The sequence below is a fragment of the Mus caroli genome, chromosome 10 (assembly GCF_900094665.2).
Source record: "Mus caroli chromosome 10, CAROLI_EIJ_v1.1, whole genome shotgun sequence".
NCBI lineage: Eukaryota > Metazoa > Chordata > Mammalia > Rodentia > Muridae > Mus > Mus caroli.
In genome coordinates, this window is record NC_034579.1 from 83,804,869 (window position 1) to 83,820,910 (window position 16,042).

Below are 16,042 nucleotides of genomic sequence, written 5' to 3' on the forward strand. Positions count from 1 at the left end.
ATTGCTGTAAGATGAGAGCTGTGGTTTTTCAACTGAAATTCTAGTTTCTTAGGCTCCATTGTCCACTATAGCAAGAGTGCAAAAACGTCTTTCTCTTTAGCATTTCTTCATCCCCGTCATGAGACTTACATACAGTAATGGAAATAATATTATGACTTGTCAAGGCCTAAGTGATATGGACAAAAATCACATAAATATCAGTGCTTGTAATTATTTTACTTATAGACAAGAAAGAATAAAATGAGTTAAGTATTAAACTAAAAGAACTATGGAAAGAAAAAAAAACCATAATAGTTGGCTCATTTTGAAACCTTTCAGTTTAGAATAGAAAATAAATTAAGAAGTAAATACTCAAATGAATAAAGATCACGCCTCACATATATTTGGTAAAAATAAAGCAAGCCAAATCTCTGAATAGGTCAGTAAAATAGACTCACATAGACTAACAAAGATATAGAGCATCAGACATTACAATAGAGATAGAACTGTAAGTGTAGAAAATAGCGATTATTGTAAAAATATATACAATTGTAACATAGATTAGGAAAACTGAAGTGGCCAATTCCTAGGACAGTGTAAATTATTTATATAGGAAAATGTTGTCTGGTAAGGCAGGTAGAATCAGCATTTAATGTTAGCAGTTTGAATGTATGCTTTTATGCCTTGCGCTAATCTGCCTTTTCATCCTTTACTGGGGGTTCTTAGTGTTCTAAGAGCCATTGATGAGCTGCTGATGAAACACTGTCAGGAGTACCGCTCCATTCATTAACAGGACAGAATCATCCCTTTCTTACTTTATATACTCAAGCCAGTGCAGTTAAATAAGAAAAACCAACGGAATGAGTATTATAAGGAAAGGGGGGTAGTTGTTATAGCCAGAAAACCCAAGAGAAACTCCTCTGGGACATCCTCAGATTGTTATGTAGATTTCTAGCTGTAAAGAGTAGAAATACAGCTTGTTCCCTTTACTCTGTGGTATAAATTGAATAAAGATGTAACCCTTCAACCTCGTAGTGTGTCTCGATTCACATGCAAGCCTTCCCTCACCAACACACTTCTGAGTTCTCAGTATCTCTTTCATAATTGACTATACTCTCCTAGCTGATGTCCTTGCTTCTTCTTTATCTTTCTTCTCCATTTTGCTTTTTTGTTGTTGAGATATCGGGCTCCTATTTGCTAGACTCGTCTCTGATATATTTATATACTCATGTGTTGGTACTGAGAGTAAGGACCACAGGGCAACCAATTTCGCCTTTGTTGTCTCTTCCCCCTAATCTGACTGCTGCACCGTCCGTGACAGGGACAAGGAGAACAGTGACCGTGCATAGTAGGTATCCAATAATGGGTTTTTGAGTGAATGAATTTAAAAAAATTTAATCAGCAGCAGTAATTAAGGGATATGAAAAATAAGTTGTCTATAATAGCAATAAACAACTAAACTTATTGGGCTCAGGGTGGTGGTGCATGCCTTGGGAAGATAAGGGCAGTTTTGAGTAATGTAGCAAGACTCTGCAACCAACCAACCAACCAAATGTCAGTTCTTTGCAATTTAAATGACCAGGCAATGTTGAGAATATGGCTCCGTGGTAGACCACTTGCTTAGCATCCTTAAGACCTTGGTTCCAAATACCACAAGAAGAAGGAATAAACCAGCTAGCCAGCCAATTAACCATGCAACCAATGGACACACTCAATACAGCAGTGGTCCTCAACCTGTGAGTGAGAACTCCTTTGGGATCAAGACCCATTCACAGGGACCTCATGCAGCCAGACTTTGGCTACTTAGTGGGTTCTTTAATTTTCCACCCTTCTCTAACCTCTTCTTCCACCCCTTTAACTCCTTAACTCTAGATAGGAAAGAGAAAAACGGAGACCACTTCCTGCTGATTATGAGTATCGAGTTCCTTGGGTTAAGTTTCATCTTCACCATCAGAATATCTAATTTCTTCTTGTTGTTTCTTTTTTGCACATGACTACTTAACAAACAGATCAACAGCAACTGACCAACAAGCAATAACCTCCAATCACAGCAACAACAACAACAACAACAACAACAACAACAACTCCGCCTCTCAAGATCCTCCCATTTACATACCTTTTGGAAAGTCCGCAGAATTCCCAGTGTCACGCAAACTATCTGCAGCTGGCAAAATCACAGCCCTGCGAGAGCATGAGGCGAATCATAGTCAGCTGCTGTGGACAATTTGAAGCAGCCCCATATCCCACACCTAAGACTAACACAGATTCCCATATTATGTCTGTGGTTTTCAAAGAAACCAAAAATTTTCAGTACAGTCACATAACAGATAGCCTGCATATCAGGTATTTAAATTACAATTCTTATCAGAAGCAAAATTATAGTTGTGAAATAATTTTATGGTTGGGGGTCACCACAACATGAGGAACTGTGATAAAGTGTTGCAGCGTTAGGAAGGATGAGAACCACTGTAGTAAGACATTAGGCAATGAAAGAAGACTGCTGTTGCTTTGAAGCCCTGCTTCACTTAGTGTGGGGCAATGCAACCCAGACCAAGTCATTTCATGTTTCTGAACCTTGTTTATGTAATTCATAAAGTGGAATAAAGCTGGGCGTGGTGGCGCACGCCTTTAATCCCAGCACTCGGGAGGCAGAGGCAGGTGGATTTCTGAGTTCGAGGCCAGCCTGGTCTACAAAGTGAGTGCCAGGACAGCCAGGGCTACACAGAGAAACCCTGTCTCGAAAAAAAAAAAGTGGAATAATTATAGTTCATTTGCAGCTTTCTTGTGAAGAGTTAATATTTTTAAAAGAATATATTGGATTATAACATGCACTAGTATTAAGTATATAAATATGTTCAAGAAAATTTAAAGTTATTTTAAAGACTCAACCCATGATGTAAGGAAAGAAGGAGGAAGTTAGTCCATTAAATCACACTGAGCAAGAGCTAACTTCTACAGAGTAGTCATTAAGAGGTAAGTTTACAATCTAAATGTTTTTTTTTTTTTTACGATGCTTTCCTTTGTTGTGGTGTCAAGGTGAGAAACTATGTAGATTTGATTCCGTAAATATCTATGGTAAGGCAAGTGACAGGGTGAATTCAGCTGAGCTGATGGAAATAGTTAGAACATAGAAACAGTCAATAACTATTCATTTTGTAAAAAAAATAAAATAGCTCCTTCAAGTCCTGAAACGTAATGAAATATTGGAAAACACAATGGAAAAATGAGGCACTCACATAAGAAATACAGTTGGCTTTAAAGCATAGAATGTCTCAATTATTTCATAATAATAGAAAGATACTTTAAGACAGTGAAGCTGGAGTGGTCTCTGGGAACAGACATCTTGGTCCTGAATCTGGCGGTCAGTGCTAACTACACGTGTGATCCTGGAAAAGATATGCTTTACTTTCTCATTAAAAAACTCAGAATTATAGTGCTGCCTGTGCCCTGAACTACCTGCTGCCCCACCCGACCTGCCTTTGGGGTTGCCGGTAAGGTGGTGTGGAATCAGGTGAGAAATGCCGCAGCAAGCTCATCTGAAAGCTGCTGCAAGCTCCTTTAATACTCTCACCCGTGTCCCATTGGTCTCAAGAAAGCATCTCTTCTAAACAGCAGTTCCCGATTGGCTGGCATTGTCTGTGTCAGCAATCCTTGGTCTCTCAGGCAGTCCTCAATTAGGTCCTCCTGTAGAAGGTGACTTTGCAGCCGTAGGCCCTTGCATTACATTTATGTAGAGGCTGCTGTGCCTCCTACATGATAGAAGTTAAAGACTGATGGCTGTATGAGTACTTCACATGCTTTATAACATGCAGAACGTCCCCCACCATCCATGTGTTGTTCATGTTCTTTTCCTCTTGCTGCCTAAGTTTCCTGAATATTTAGATGTGTCTGAGCATCTTGTGTTTTAAGGTTGTTATTATATATACCTCTATTAGTTTCCCGTTGCTGATGTAATAAATTATCACATTTAGTGGTTTAAGCCTTCCGAGTCTATTGTGTTATAGTCACAGAGGTTAACAGATATCAGTGGGCTAAAAACCACAGAGTCAGAAGGGTTATGTTATCTTTGAGAGGCTCTAGGGAAATATATTTTCTTTCCCTTCCCAGATTCTATAACAGTGGTTCTCAACCATCCCAATGCTGTGACACTTTGGGACACTTCGTCATGTTGTGATGACCCCCACAACTATAAAAGTATTTCATTGCTACTGCATAACTGTAATTTTCCTACTTATGACTCCTAATGTAAATATCTGATATGCAGGATATCTGGTATGTGACCCCTATGGTGGTGGTGATCCATGGGTTGAGAACTGCAGGTCAAGAGGCTGGTCACATTCCTGGGTGCTTTGTCTTTTGTTTTTACCACCCAGTGACCAGTGAGGTCTCTCTTGCTGTAGTCTCTATGGCTCTATGTCTCCTGTCACCCTTTCTATTTAAGGACATCTCTGATTGCGTTGGATGCCTCTGGATAAGCCCGGTTAAAGTCAGATGATCAGCAGTTTAATTCTGACACTGGCCTTAATTCTTCTTTGCTGTGTGACATGTCATCTTCATCGACTCTGAGGATTAGAATGTGGATGTGTGAAACATCATTATTGTGCATTTGACAGTACCTCTGACTTACTATCTAGAAAGTGAACACAAGGGTAGAAGGAACAATCGCCATTGAATCCATGGTGTGTGATCATGGCAGGTTAATCTCTCCTGTCTGTCAGTTTGTTTTCAAGCATCCTGTCAACTTTGGAGGGCAGGGGTTGCAGGCTGGGAGCATTGTTTTATATTTTTACCACCAGTGACAAAGTTGAAAGCAAGTTATCATGTCTAGTCTGGTTTTCATGAGGGCTCTGTCTAATCCTCGGACTGGTTACAGATGTTCACATTCTGAAATGTTCTCTGTGGAACCTTATTTTATATAGTGAAGAACAAGCATGGATGTTGTGATTGTTACTTGAGCCGGTTTCTGCTCACAGCCAACCTATTATGTACTTTGCTATGGGTCTACAATGAAAAAGCCAATGTACATATTATTCATTTAAAATGTTTGGTAATATAATTTTCCCATTATGCTCCCTATAGTGTTAGCTTTTGTGTAATTGTGTTTACAGTCTAAAATATGACTGTACGCCAGAGCAGTTGTCATATCTTCTTAAAAAGAGATATAAAAACACCTTAAGAAATTGGGACTCAGTCAAATAGATATTTTATTTTTTTAAAAATCCAATATTTTAAGTCACTTTTGGCAAAAATTTCATGTCTGCTGTATCAGTCTAATTCTGTACACAGAGCTTCTTGAGTCACTTCTGTTTGCTTCCTCTTTATGCCTGAGAACACTTATGTGACCCAAAGTATATAGAATAGGTGTACAAATTACACACTTACTGATATCACATTGTAAGGAAATTTATCTGAATATAATTATTCACATATATATGTAATCTCTACATATAATTTTATTATTTATCAAGATCTAAAGCAAATTTCATACTAATGGGAAGGATGTGGTTTTATTTTATGTAAAGGATTAAAACTAGGCTCATTATTTGGTGCTGTATACTATGAACCTCTTCAGTGTTTTTGGAGTCGATTGATATTTTGATTTTCTAATCATCAGTGTGTTGTTGCCACCTCACAGAAATGCATAGTGCAGAATGTGAGTACGTTTAGGGCCATTTCAGAAATACTTGGAAATTCTCTCCTAGTTCCAAGTGAAAATGAATTAATGAATTTTTAAAATGAAATTAGCCAGCTACCTAAATTCCAAAAATCAAACATTTCAACACAATACAGTTCAGATATTTGCTAATCCAGTGCATGTGTGCTGAGGAATGAACGTAGGGAAATTCATAAGTTTTTGTTTTCTGTAAGTAAACCATCCTGTGTCTATCATAGCAGAAAGCTTCGTATGTTCAGTTAAAACACCACATCTCAGAGCATGAGTCTGAACCAAAGTATTTCAGACAGCACTTGCTGTCATGTATGGCCTGAGAACACACATTGTTATGTGTGGCATGAGAACACCAGTTGTCATGTGTGATATGAGAGTATGCATTGTTATGTGTGGCTTGAGAGCATGTGTTGTCATGTGTGGTGTGAGGGCATATGTTGTCATGTGTGGTGTGTGGTGTGAGGGCATGTGTTATCATGTATGGTGTGAGAGCACATGTTGTCATGTGTGGTATGAGGGCATGTGTTGTCATGTGTGGTGTGTGGCATGAGGGCATGTGTTATCATGTGTGGTGTGAGAGCACATGTTGTCATGTGTGATATGAGGGCATGTGTTGTCATGTGTGGCTTGAGAGCATGTGTTGTCATGTGTGGCTTGAGAGTGTGTTGGTTTTGAATTAATATTTGGTTGCTGCACATTCAGAAACCTTTTACATTGCATTTTCCCCATCTGCCTTTATTCAGTTGTGTGCTCCCATATGAAGTTATGCCCTATCATTTAAGAAGCTGTGTTATACCGATCATAGTGGCATATGCCTTTAATCCCAGTACTCAGGAGGCAGAGGCAGGGAAATCTATGTGAGTTTGAGGCTGGCCTGGTCCACATGGTGTGTTCCAGTACAGACTGTACTGGAACTACATAGTTAGTTCCAGTACATAGTGAGCTACATAGTGAGAGCTACATAGTGAGACCTGATCAACAAAAACAAAAACAAATAAGAAGAGAAAATAATAATAATAATAATAGAGCCTATAAAATGTATGTAAGTATCAAATATATCTGTATAAAATATACTGTAAAAAGGAATTTATTAGATTGTCTTATCCTATAAGGGCTGGACTGTTCAACAGTGGCTTTCTGTAGGCTGGAGGAGCAGACAATCTGATAGCTTTTCAGTCCAAGAAAATGAATGACTCAGTAGTTTCAATCTAATCCTGGAATTCTGGAAGTTTGCTAGAGAGGTACTGGTATCGAGTCCACATCAGCAAGCTCGAGAAGCTGGAGTCTGACAGCAGTGGAGGATGTATCAGCAGCAATAGTGTTAGAGACACCCGCTCAAGAAGAAGTAAGGAGGTGTGCACGTCCTCCTTTCCCTTGGGATTTCTACTTCTGGGTTGCCCATTTTGAGGGTGGCTCTTACTCCCTTAGGTTAATCCTGTCTGGAAATGCTGTCACAGAGGGTGATGGCATGTCTCCTATTGGCTGTTGGAAGAAAATCACATCAGTGTAACCTTTGATTTTTCTTTCCCTCTGGCCCCAATAATAACATTGAACTGCCCTGCATTATATAATATGAAAGTCTCTGTCCACATTAGGCTATCAATCACTTGAAATAGTCAGAGAGCTTATAGGGCTCTCTCTACTAGTGGCCTATTTCCCCAGCTCCAGAGAGTTCCAGAAAAAGCTGACACACTCTTATGTTGTTCAGAATGGATTTTCTCCACAGATCTGTGAAGACAATAGCAATGATCAATTTGCAGGGATAGCTATTTCTTACATCTCATTGGCTACACATGTATATATTGGCCCCCAAACCTCAGGATTACATTTAAGGATTATCCTCTTCAACATGTAAAAACCAAAGAAATGGTTCCATGTGTGCCCTGACCATTTGAAAGTTCAGCAGAAAGCCCATTTCATAGGAACCTGGTTACATTGTTACATGGACTACAACCAAGGGAATGGGGTCTTTGGGAAAGTTTTGATCTCATTATAGGAAAGCACTGATTTTTGGGTAAAGAATGCTGACAGGAAGACTTTAAAATATTTGCAAGTGCTATTTTAGTCTCTATTAGAATAAGATAAAGAATCTGGGTTTTAGAAAAACACATATGTAATAAGATTCCCAATCCTTTTCCGCACATCTGCTAAAGGCACTTATTATGACTGAGTAGAGGAGGGGTACATTTTTAAAAAGTTGGAATGAATGGGCTATTGACTCAAGGCGTGAGCTTTCCAAAATCAAGGTTTCCTTTTTAAGTTTTCAGTTTGAGGTTTTGGGCCTGGATTATTTATAGCATTCAAATGTGTAGAGATGCTCTGAGGCTATGTGGATGCGTGCCTACAGGCTCTGTCAATAGGTGCAGCTGAATTTAGCTTCCTGGCACATATGCTAAATTTCTATTCTGAATCTCCTTCTTTGTAAAAATATGTTGCCAATAATAATTCTCCTTAGAAGAAGAGACATTCATTAGAAAAATTTCAGGTTTCTTTTACAACTAATATTTTTGTTGATAATATGGAAGTGGGATGCAAGAGGTAAATGGAATATATATGACCTGCGCCTTATGTTAGCAACACATATCAATGCCCTTTCCCACTAAATATTTTTAAGATTTTAATAACATTCAAAAAATTAAAAAAATATTGGTTTATTTATAGTATCTTATCATTTGTTTTTCCTCCGTTGTGAGAGTGTTCTGAACAACATAGGGTTCTTAGCTTGTCTGAAATCAGATATTCCCCAAAGGCATCACAGCCCTTGAAGTCCCTACTAAGAGAGGTATCTCACCACCTGCATGTCATTCACGGTAGGGACCTCAGCCATGTGCCAAGCTAACTCCTTTCCACATGGTTATCATCTTTCAGAGATTTTCTCTTGGCTATAAGAATTTGAATCTCCTCCTTCAGCTTTTTCAATTTGCCATTATGTACACAATAGTTCAGAATATTTCTTTCATTCTTTTCTTATTATAGTCAACTGTTCTCATATACATAAAAATACATACACAAATAAATCTTTTAAAAAGGAGGACTAGAGAGATGGCTCAGCAGTTAGGATTACTCCCTGTTCTTCCAGAGGGCCTAAGTTCAATTTCCAACAATCGCATGGTAGCTCACAACTATCTATATTGGGATTTGATTCCCTCTTCTGGCCTGCGGGAGTGAGTGCATGCAGACAGAGCACTTATATACATAAAAACACATGAATAAATAAATTATAAAATTAACTGTCAACACAGTTTCCTTTCTGGTCACTTTCCAAAACCCATTAGAGAAGCTGTCACCTTGAAATGCTGACCTTGTTATGCCAGAAGTGTCAAGTTGACTGCAGAACTAATTCCAAGTTTCTTGGAATGTTACAAGTCGCCTCATAATCTGAAGCAAACCTACCATGATGGTTATTCTCTGTTGCCAGCCTGACCAGATTTAGCGTCATCTCACAGACAGACCTATGGTGTGTCTATGAGTGTATTTTCAGAGAGAATTGGCTGAGGAGGGAAGATTCACGTTGATGTGGTGGCAGCAACCCACGTGGTAGGGTCCTGACCTGGTTAAAAATGGGAAAAAAAAATCAAACATTGACATTACCATTCCCATTTTCTAATCTGTTGAGATGTAAGCAAGTTCCTGCTGCCCCAGCTCCAGACTCCTCCTGTGGCTATGCCTTCTTCACCATGATGGGCTGTCTCCCAATACAAACCATTTCTCTTTTAATGTCTGCATGTTAGATGTTTGATCTTCCCGTGTCTGGCTGTTTCACTTAGGGTGCTGTTCTCTGTGCTCATCCTATGCTGTAGCAAGCGTCAAGGTCTTTCTTCCTCTGTTCAGGATATTTCTTCCTCTACATTAACTATATGTGTGTGCCACACTTGGTTTGGTCATCTGTTGGTTGATGGGCATTTAGGCTGCTTGACTATCTCAGCTCTTGGTGGATAATGTTCCCAGTGCACACAGGAGTGTGGTTATCTTTATTGCCATGATGTTAATATTTTGGTACATGCTCAGAAGTGTGATTGCTGGGCCATATGAAGTTCTATTTTTAATTTATTTTAAAACCTCCACAGTGTTTTTCATGGTGACTATATCATTTTACATTCTAGCTAGAAGTATATAGACAATTTCTATTCCACAAACCCTTACAAACACTTTTGTTTTTGTTGTTGTTGTTTTTAGAAACAGCTATGAAAAGAATGAGAATAGTCTTACTAATGCTTGTATTCATATTTCGTACTGTTTTTGATTAGTGAAATTTATTACTGATGAAATTTAATAATGAAGTTGTATGCTTTATCATATACCCGTTGTCTATTTTATATTCCTTTGGAGAATGTGTATTCAAGATTTATGCTTATTTTACATGGCTTATATTTTTTTTTTTGCTAATGTGTTATATGATTTATAATTTCTTTTACTGATGCGTGTGTACATGTGTGTGTGCGCTCAGGCATGTGCGTGTGCCATGTGTGGTGCAGGTGTCATTAAAGGGCAGAACAGGGCAGCTGTGGAGACAGACTTAGATTACATGGGTGCTGCGAATGAAACTCATGGCCTTTTAAGAGTTGAGTGTGAGACTTTAATGACAGAACTCTAGCTCTGTTTTTCTGTTTCTTAAAAATGGAAGCCAAGGTTACCAGTTTGAGCCTTTCTTCTTGTCTAAATCAGTGCTTTGGCAACTCAAGTTCTTTAGGCATGCTTTAGTTGTGTATGGATAGTTTTAGAATATAAGGTTGAAGTCAGTTTAGTAAGTAAAGCTTAGTGTGTTGTGTTTTAAGCTTAAATTACTCTGCATTTTCCTTTTTATCATCTTCTTTGACTTTGATGTTACGTCATTGCTAACACTAGGGGTCTCCAGATACTTTTGTGTGAAAGACTTCTAATTTAATTTCACTCTAGTCAGAGAATATATCTTTCTTGATTTGAATACTTTCATATAAAGTAGGACTGTTTTATGTTCCATAATTTACTGTGTTTTGATAATATTCTGAGTTTCTTTGCAAAAAACTTTTATTATTCTGTTATTATGGCATAAAGGGTTACATAAATTCCAGTTAGGTCAAGTTAGTTGATAATATTATTTAGTTTTATACTGATTTTATTTTTATTTCATCAACTGGGAGATGTTTTAATCTATTTTCAGACATAGGTATATATATTTTTTGCAGTTGAGCTAGGTTTTATTTAATGTATTATGAAGATCTGTTGTTCTATGCATTAAAAACTACCTAAGATTATTCTGTACTCTTGTCAAGTTGTTCCCTTAATGGTTATGAAATGGCCCCTACTGTGTTTTGTTTATGTGTGTTGCAACCTCATTTGGTTCAGGTCTGCTTTCTCTATTACGAAGATCATTGAGGTTTCTTAGCTCTCTCTCCTGTTTCTGTGTTTTATAGAGGATCAAAACCTAGGACCTTGCATATGCTAGGCAAGTCTGTACTTAGCTGTACAAGCAGCTTAGTAATCCAGGGTTTTTTATTAAATTAATTTATTAGTTAAATTAATAAAATTAATCATTTAATTAAATTTAATTTATTTAGTTAAATTTAGGGTATATTTTATTAAATCTCACTTTCCATCTATCTATCTCTCTGTATGTATGTATGTATGTATGTATGTATATATGTATATAATATGTACATAGGTATATAATATATGTGTGCACACATGTGTGTATATATGTATATATATGTATGTGTATGTACTCACTTATGCATATCTATTCATGTGTGTATTTTCCTATGTGTATGAATGTGTACCATATCTATTGTCTACATTAGACCCTTTTTTCTCCTTTTGAGACAGGACCTTAGATGTAGCCCTGACTGTCCTGGAACTCCTGTATAGACCATGCTGGTCTCCAAATTTCAGAGATCTGCCTACCTCAGCCTCTCGCGTGCTAGGATTAAAGGCGCAAGCCAGCATCCCCAGTCAGACTGTGCTTTATAAGGGAAGATTGTTGATTATGATTTTGTGTTTTCATTGCTTATCTTAATGTGTGACCTAGAGTTAATGCATTATAAATTATTCATGAATATGAATTTGTCATTAGCTAGTATCTTTTCTAATTTCACTGTCAGCATGAACGTTAGATAAAGTCACTCTGTCTTGATCTTAGACAAGTGCCTTTCAGTGCTTTATTGTCTCCAAAGGCTAAAAGTAATTTCTTTAATTGCAGTGATCAAGTATAAAATGAGTCCTTTACATAGTTACATGTTAGCTCCAGAATATATTGTATCGTAAAGTCAGTGGTAAGGGCATAACTGTTAGGATCGACTGGTGGTTTTATATACACTTTCTTGGCAGTGATAGACAAGAAGAGTTTAAGTCTTCGCATCATGTGAACGTGTGTCGTCGTGCACACAAATCTCTTCTGGGCAGGGTTAGTGCATTAATAGAGTTGAGGCAAATGCCACAGGTCCTTAGTTTTTAATACCTAGTACTTGAGTAAGTTAGAGGGAAAGTTTGGACCCAAACTCAGTGCATGGCAGTGCACATATATCCAGTAATATATTTTCTGAAGATGCTTGCTGTTTAATTTCTCTACATCAAATAAATGAAGTTATTCTTTGGGGTATAGATGAAGGATGCCATTAATTTCATACAGAACTACAGTGTTTGTATGCCACACGCAGCCTGCTGCCTGACTACTGTGGTTCTTGCTCCCGAAAGCGTGACTCCGTAACTGATAACTCTGCGCTTGTGTTTTGTTCGCAGCATCTGGCGAGGTCCCAATGTGAACTGCACAGACAGTTCGGGTTACACCGCTTTACACCACGCAGCCTTAAATGGACATAAGTAAGTGCCACTTATCCAGACTGGATGTTTTACAGATTTGGTTACATGTGATGACATTAACTGTATCTGTTGATTCTTTTCTCATCTCTCCAGCCTTCTGGTCGTAGGCAATTTAGCGAGGAGGCACCGGATGATACTGATAAATTCAGCTTGGTAGGAGTATCATTGAGCATGAGTGTGTTCAGAGTGTCAGTTCAAAGGAGGAGTAAACAGTATCGCACAGGAGTGATGGAAGCAGGAACCAGGCTAATCCTGTGTAGTTTTAGGGAAAGAACAGCATAAACCACCACTGCTTACCTTCTCATGACCTTTGCCTATGCCAGCTCGACACAGGAGGGGACTCTTGCCACTATCCTGTCACTAGAGGACATGGGTACTTATGTGATGTTTTCTGTCATATAGAATCACCTTTCTCAGCTCTAACCTGTTTGATCTTATGGGATTAACGTTTTAATTAATATGCTAGTTTATGCAGTGGGGCATGAGAGACCATATAACTACAACCAGCACTTCCTGTCTGTATTTCGGCTAGGTAAGCTAAGGTTTAGCGCGAAGATGTGATGCATTTTCTTGGTGTCACAGATGTTCTGTCTTTTGCTACATAAGAGAGATGTGCCCTTTTCTGTCTCCCCCACTCCCTTTCGGTTTTTCCTTTGCAGGAATGATGCAAGTGTGTTCCCCGGCTTGGCTCTTTTTATTTCACTTTAGTATTTTGAGTGGGATGTGGTCTTCAGATCATGCTTGTATCCCAGCATTTGGGAAGCACAGGCTGGATTAGGAGTTCAAGTTCATCCTTGCCTACTTTGTGAGTTCAAGGGCAGCCTGAGCTACATGAGAACACACACACACACACACACACATTCACACACATTCACACACACACACACGTTTCTTCCCACGTGATATTTATTTAAATTTCAAACACAGAGGCCGTACTTACACTTGATCATTACTTTGGTGGCCATGCAACTCTAACTTCAAAAAAAAAAAAAAAAAAAAAAACACAATTTTTGCATTATTCATTACCCTTACAGTTTTTCTCTTAAAACTTCTATAAATCTAATCTCATCAGTACATTAAAAGAACCATCTGAATTTCATAAAATGTTATAAATTTGATCTCCCATTGTTTATATTCTTAGCATTGTATTATTAAATCACATTTATTTTTATCTGTTGCCTTTATATTGTATTATCATATCCCATCTAGCTTAGAGTGTTTTGTTTTGACAGAAATTTTTTTTTATCATTAAGTTGTTTTTCTATAGAATGCAAATGTCTGTATGTCTGCTTGTCTGTCAGTATTTTCTTTCTGAAGATCGGTTCTTGCCTGTACCTCCCTACCTTGACTCAATCTGATGACCCCTTCCGTGCCTCTGGCAAACTGGGATTGCAGATGCAAATCACTGTGCCCAGTTCACAGGTCTCCTTCAAAAGGGAAACTTATTATGAATTCTTCTTGTATCGGGATGATCAGATTCCAAGGCAAATTTAAATCAGCTCAGACTACCAATAATGATGTTCCTTTTTCATTTAGCGTTCAGGTTCCTGGCGAAGGTAAACTCTATGAGGCCTGCCTGACATTTACTGTCTCGGTGCCCACCCTGAGTTACACTCATTTCTTGTTTTGTTACAATGCCACTTCTCAAGTGCCTGAAAGCAAGTTAGGACTTGTAGCCTTTCTAAATTTTCAGAAAATCTATTTACTGAACATCTTTGATTTACACACAATGGCCTGGGAAAACATGCCTGTTCGTTTCTATTCTCAACATTGAAAGTGAAGATAATTTAAAGGGACCCAACAGTAATTGTTATCATTAGTATAAAGAAAATAGGGTTCAGCTAGGCATTTCTAAGCATCCTATCTGATGAACTTGTTTATCAACCACTTTCTAATAAAACTCTTTTCAGTATCATCCTATGGATATGCTTTGGGAAAAGTAGGAAAAGTGTCTAACCTGCTAATTCTTTTTAATATGTGTTATTAGTAACTCTTTTAGGCCTCAGTTCAGTGTGTATCAAATACAGTGGCTAGCTAGTCTTCACTGGTCTTTCAATTACAGTTCTGATATATATGTTTTGTATCATTCATTTCTTCATTTTGTACTGTGATACTATAATTCTGAAATTTGGATTATAAAGCATGTATGTTTAAATTACTTACAGACTTCTACACTTAGGCACCACTTATACTCCTCAAATCCACTTATTAGATAGATGGACAAAGTAGGCCATTTTGGATAAATGATGAACTAGCTACTTGTATTGTAAGGTGGTGTTGTACTGAGACCCTCGCCATTCTTGTTACAGGCTTATGCTTTTTTTTTCCTTTAAAGAAGTATTTATTTATTTTATGTGAGTACATTTTTTCTGTCTTTAAACATACCATAAGAGGGCACGTGATCTCATTATAGATGGTTGTGAGCCACCACGTGGTTGCTGGGATTTGAACTCAGGACCTTTGGAAGAGTAGTCAGTGCTCTTAACCGCTGAGCCATCTCTCCAGCCCACAGGTCTATGCTTTTATCAGTTTTCCATGTTACCTCCTTCCGTACTTAACCCCTCCCTGGATTTTCTATGTAATGCTATATATTTCTGAGATATCTTCCCATGTCATCAATTAGTATTTTCCCCATGGAATTCTAACTAATACTGCCTTAGGTTAAAAAAAGAGTTACTTCAAGGAGAGAAAAATATTATTAAAGATAGAATGGGCTAATACTTCTTTTGTTTACTATTGTCACTTAGCACAGGTCATTAGTTTGTTGTATTTTTCTCTAGTAAACCTTAGCAGGTAATATAAAAGCATAGCCCATTCTTGTTGCAGTTGTGGTTCCTAGATTGTTTTTATAAACGTGATTTCTAGGCTAGAGTTTGCAGACTCACAGTGCTAGGAAGGATGTTGCAGGGTCCTGTGTTTTAATCTTTGGCTTTCCGTGTAACTTTCCCCCACCTCCACTGGGTGAGTGTCCCTAAGCCTCCACTCTGGAGATTGAAACTGTTTCCTCCGTGTTGGTGTGTTTTACCGGAGCCCTTGTTTATTGGCTTGGAGAAGCATTTTCTCCCTGGGATGCACCATTTCACACAGAACAGTTCATCGCCAGTCAGCCAGGCCGGACACAACAGAAATTGTACTCCATTGGTGTTTTCCTGGGTCATTTGCAATTACAGAATAGAAAGTTATTACCTTCAAATGACAGAAAAATCATGGTCAGCAGGACAAAATGTACCAGGGATGATTACCATCCATTTATACTCCAACATGAATCCCTTAATTCTCTTCTGAATGGCAATGCCTGTCCTTCTCCCCCTCTTCATGGCTTTTCCCTCCCATCCTTCTCTACCTGCTTACCTTCTTCCATTCCTCTCTCCTGATTGACTTTTCTTTCTTCCTGTGTTCTGTTGTCTTATTTTGTTTTGCAAGTAATTAGTTAATAAATGCCCGGGGTGGAAATCAAGACTCCATGTATGCTAGGCAAACCCTTTGCTCCCACGGTTACACTGACCACTGACAATTCCCTTGTTAGGCCCCTCCCTCATCGTTTCCCTCCCTTCCTTCTTTCTGCCTCTCCTCTCCTCTCCTCTCCTCTCCTCTCCTCTC

At 38.3% G+C, this 16,042-nt stretch overlaps 1 protein-coding gene across 1 annotated transcript in view; it reads left to right on the plus strand.

The window, feature by feature from the left end:
* Anks1b (ankyrin repeat and sterile alpha motif domain containing 1B) overlaps nt 1–16,042 on the plus strand; it is a 1,052,697-nt gene that overhangs the window by 131,148 nt on the left and 905,507 nt on the right. Inside the window, exon 2 of the mRNA XM_029482977.1 lies at nt 12,362–12,442. Within this exon, the coding sequence (XP_029338837.1) occupies nt 12,362–12,442 (81 nt within the window). The remainder of the gene's footprint in view (nt 1–12,361; nt 12,443–16,042) is intronic.